Consider the following 4,009-nt stretch of genomic DNA (forward strand, 5'->3'; position numbering starts at 1 on the left):
ACTACTTTTATGACAAACAATGTTATTATAAGAGGTGTTTTAGTTTATTGTAAGCAAATAATTCACAATGTCTAGCACTTATGTATACGATTTATCTATTTAAACCTTTTTTTTCAGTTTAATACTGTTGTCGTTAATTACAAGCTTTACTAGAAATTTAAAGATAAACCAAAACTTTCTCCATGAGTATTGAATATACAAGTAAAAAAAAGCTGATTTAAACACAAAACTAAATTAACCAAAACATGATTGATTAATATTGGTCTGTAAGATAAAATAATTTAATAAATAAAAATATAATAAATAATAAATAAATAAAATAATAAAAATCAAACATAAAGTTAAAAAAAAATCATAACTTTTACTGAAAATTTCTTAATACAAAAATCAGAAATGAATGTGAAAAGTAATTTAAAATTAAAACGAAGAAGCTTTTAACACAAATATTTTGATAAGTACAACAATAATTAAAACATTTTCAAAGTAATATTATGCTACATATATAATACTTCTTTAAATGCAAACTTAAAAAATATGAACCCTTTGTCTTATTTTTTTCATTAAAATAGAAAACACACGTAGTTTTTTAAAGATATAAGTTTTTCCTACATCTACCGCAATAAATAAAAATGTTGAATCGACCTTTAAAGAAATCATTAAAAAGAGTCATAATTTTATTAAAAGTGTCTTTCAAATATAGAATTTAAAACTTGTTTAATTTTATAAAATAAACTTCAATGTATATTTTAAAGTCGTACTAAAGTAAAAGTTAATAAAACAAAACATGCTAACAACTTAAAACATCTCTTTTTAGCCTGAGACTTTTTCGTTAAAACTATTTTGCATACCATTTTAAAAACTAAAATCAAAAATGTACAACTCGCTTTGAAGAATTGCTGTTTTTTATCACAAAAATTATTAGTAGGATTTTAATTGTATTTTATAATTTTAAAAGCCTTATTACAGACTCATAAGTTTTTTTACGATTAGTCACATTTAAAGTTAATCTAAAAAAAATGATTTCTTTAGCAATTCAAACTAAACCAATGTTTTAAAATCTTCAGCAATCTAGTTGTATAAGTGTAATTAATATCTGCAAAAGCAATGTTCACGTTTTTTAATTAAGGCGTAGTATTTCTCCCACTCGTCTTGCATAAAATCATGATCTCTAGGACTTCCCTTTCCTCTAAACCCGTAGAAATGGTGTGCAGCCTTTTGTTCGGGATCTATGACGGCATAATCAGGCATACCTATTTTCAACCTCAAAACTCCGGTCACCCAAACATCGTCCATTCGCACCAAGACTTCGTTTTTAGAGTAATCCCAAACTTTAGATATTGTTCCGACTTGGCTCGAATAAAATCCTCCTAGACAAGACCTGGGCCAGGCGTCCCAGGAATACTCATCGAAGGGGACGTAGTATTTGTTGTTACTTTCTCGGACAACGTGAGGCTTGGCCATGCCAAAAACGCAGACGAAAGGAAATAGCGGCCACTTTCTTGTTATAGTGTTTCTTATATTCCAATTGATTATGTCTTCAAACACGGCCACGTCCACCATAAAGTCGTCATCGCATGAGGAGTAGTAATAATCATTCGGCAAGTTGGACGACGCCCACTGCATCCCAGCTAACGTTTTATTCCTAATATGCCTACAATGACAACAAAGTTAACATTAAAGTAGTTACAGTGTAAATAATAAGTTGTTTAACTATCGACTTTAAACAGTATTTTAAGTTGTTTTTTAATGTTTGGTAAACAATACTAAAGTCTAAAAAAATTGGAAATTCTAGAAATCATATATTTATTAAATAAATCGTTATTAACACCAAGGATATTTTGATAATTTTTTTAATATATTGTTATTGTTGGAATAACTTAACTATAAATATAGTATAACGTTAGTACTTCAAATCTAAAAATTTTACTATTATTTGTAGTGTTAGGTCCTAAAAAATTAGTAGTTTTAAACTAGTTATAAAATTTATTATGACGAAAATTTTTAAGTTATTTATTAATGATAACTAGTTACTAATGCTTTAAAAAATATTAAGTTTTTATTTTGAGCTACACTAATGTTTAATTTTTAAGTAAATTTTAAAGCATATTTTTATATTTAAAGTTACATAGTTAGTGTTTAAAAAAAAATGTTTAAAGCTAAGTAATACGATCAAAAATTTATGTTATCTTGAGCTTGACTCACGGCACACAGAAGTCTAGGCTATGGGAGACTTTCCAATGTCTTTATCTTTAATAGCTACAAGTCAGAAAGGGGAAAAAAACACGCATTCTTTAGTTTTATGAACAAACGAAATGGTGTATTAATATTATCTGCAGTATCAAACAATATTTTCAAGTAAAATTATTTTAGATAAATAGTTTATCAATCATCTTGTATAACTAACATGTAGTCGTCCGGACCATCAAACAAAAGAATGTCATGGTGACGGCTCCACTCTTCTTCCACGAACTTCAACGTTTGATTATCCGCAGGTTTTCCAACAACAAAAATATACAGAAACTGACCGGAGTTTGTGTACCTTATCCCAGCCCATGTTCTTCTTATGAACATCCGCCGCTGTATGTTGCTGGCCGTCGATTTGATGAAGGTTACCATTGTCCAATTAAAGTCTGTTTGTGTTAATTAATTTTTTTTTCTTATTTTTCTTTATATGACAAAACCGTCTAAATTTAAATTTTAATCTTCTTATTTTTAGATCGTAATTTTAGAACCATTATTCAAAAAGTGTAATTCATAGTTTTTTGCTTGAATTATAGTAGCTGAAACTCAAAATTTTGTGATTTATAAGGTTTTTGGAAAGTTTTAGTTTTTTACTATATAATAAGCGACTACTTCGTTATATTGTGTAGTTTTTAGTTAATGCACTAATATTTGGAGCTAAGTAATTGATAAAAACGAAAACCTATTAATTTTTGTATAAGTTTGTTGAAGATCAGTTTACTGAGTAACAACAAGTTGTTTACAATATGAAAATTCTAAACAACTTATTGTTTGAAATCGTTATACTGAAAAAAATAAGTATTCACTGTCTTTAAAAATATAAATGACTGTTTAAAGTCTTGCATGTAAACTTAAATACTAATCTAAGTTTTATTTATTAGTTCTTAAGTTTTTTAAATCATTCTACTACTTTTTCAGACCTTAGCAAACTATAACAAAAAACTCTAAAAATTACTAGCATTGTATTTAAAACTTTACAGAGCTTTTTTGCTACTTTCAAAGAGTAAAATTCAAGTTACTAAACGCTATTAGCGAGAATGTATTTTTACTTAAAAAATATTTCTTTTAAATAAAAAAATTAAAAATTAAAATTTTTTTTTACATGTTGGTGCGAAACTTTCACTAACTTTTACTAATATTACAAGACTTTTCACAAAAAGGGTTTAAATTGACATCAGGTTCTAAAACATATTTTGTTGCGTATGGATGATTGCTTGTCAAAGGTTTTGCTTTATTTATCTCTTCTGTTGTATCATTATAAGTCATGTTTTTGTTTTCGTAATCTATGTTGGTGTACATGAGTTCCTTGTTCATTAATCTGAAATAAAGTAAATTCGTTGTTTCTCTATAAGAACAAAGAAGAAGTAGTTGAAAGTTGAAAGAATGCTGCTTGATTAGTAAAAAATTATTAGTTTCATAAATTTCTAATTCAAAACAAGGGCAAAAACTTATTATAAGGCTTTATATAGTTTAGTTTGATTTTTGATTTCAATAACTTTAAACTTTTAGGCTGTTAATATGAATGTGTTGTACAAATAAAACTTATACTGTTTATTTACGGCTTTAAACTATTTTTACAAAAAAAGTTTTTAAATATTAATTTGAATATCGGTAACTATTTACTATAATTTTCAAAAATACTAAAAAAATATTTACTTACCTCAGTTCTGTACTTTTCTTTGGTATATATAAATAGTTTAGCTTATACATTGTTACGAAACTGAAGCATAACAAACTGTACACGATCCATATAAAAGATTTTCTTATT

The 4,009-nt window shown here is 26.5% G+C and overlaps 1 protein-coding gene across 1 annotated transcript; it reads right to left on the reverse strand.

Annotated features, from left to right (window-relative positions):
• Positions 1 to 1,086: 1,086 nt before the first annotated feature.
• Positions 1,087 to 2,616, reverse strand: LOC145842901 (beta-1,3-galactosyltransferase 5-like). The gene is made up of 2 exons (XM_082950375.1): positions 2,405 to 2,616; positions 1,087 to 1,651 (listed from the first exon to the last, which is right to left on the reverse strand). Exons 1-2 carry the CDS (start codon positions 2,614 to 2,616, stop codon positions 1,087 to 1,089), a joined length of 777 nt encoding a protein of 258 aa, XP_082806501.1.
• Between the last annotated feature and the right edge of the window lie 1,393 nt (positions 2,617 to 4,009).

This window comes from Thalia democratica, chromosome 8 (assembly GCF_965202585.1).
Source record: "Thalia democratica chromosome 8, ktThaDemo2.hap1.1, whole genome shotgun sequence".
Taxonomy (NCBI): Eukaryota; Metazoa; Chordata; class Thaliacea; order Salpida; family Salpidae; genus Thalia; species Thalia democratica.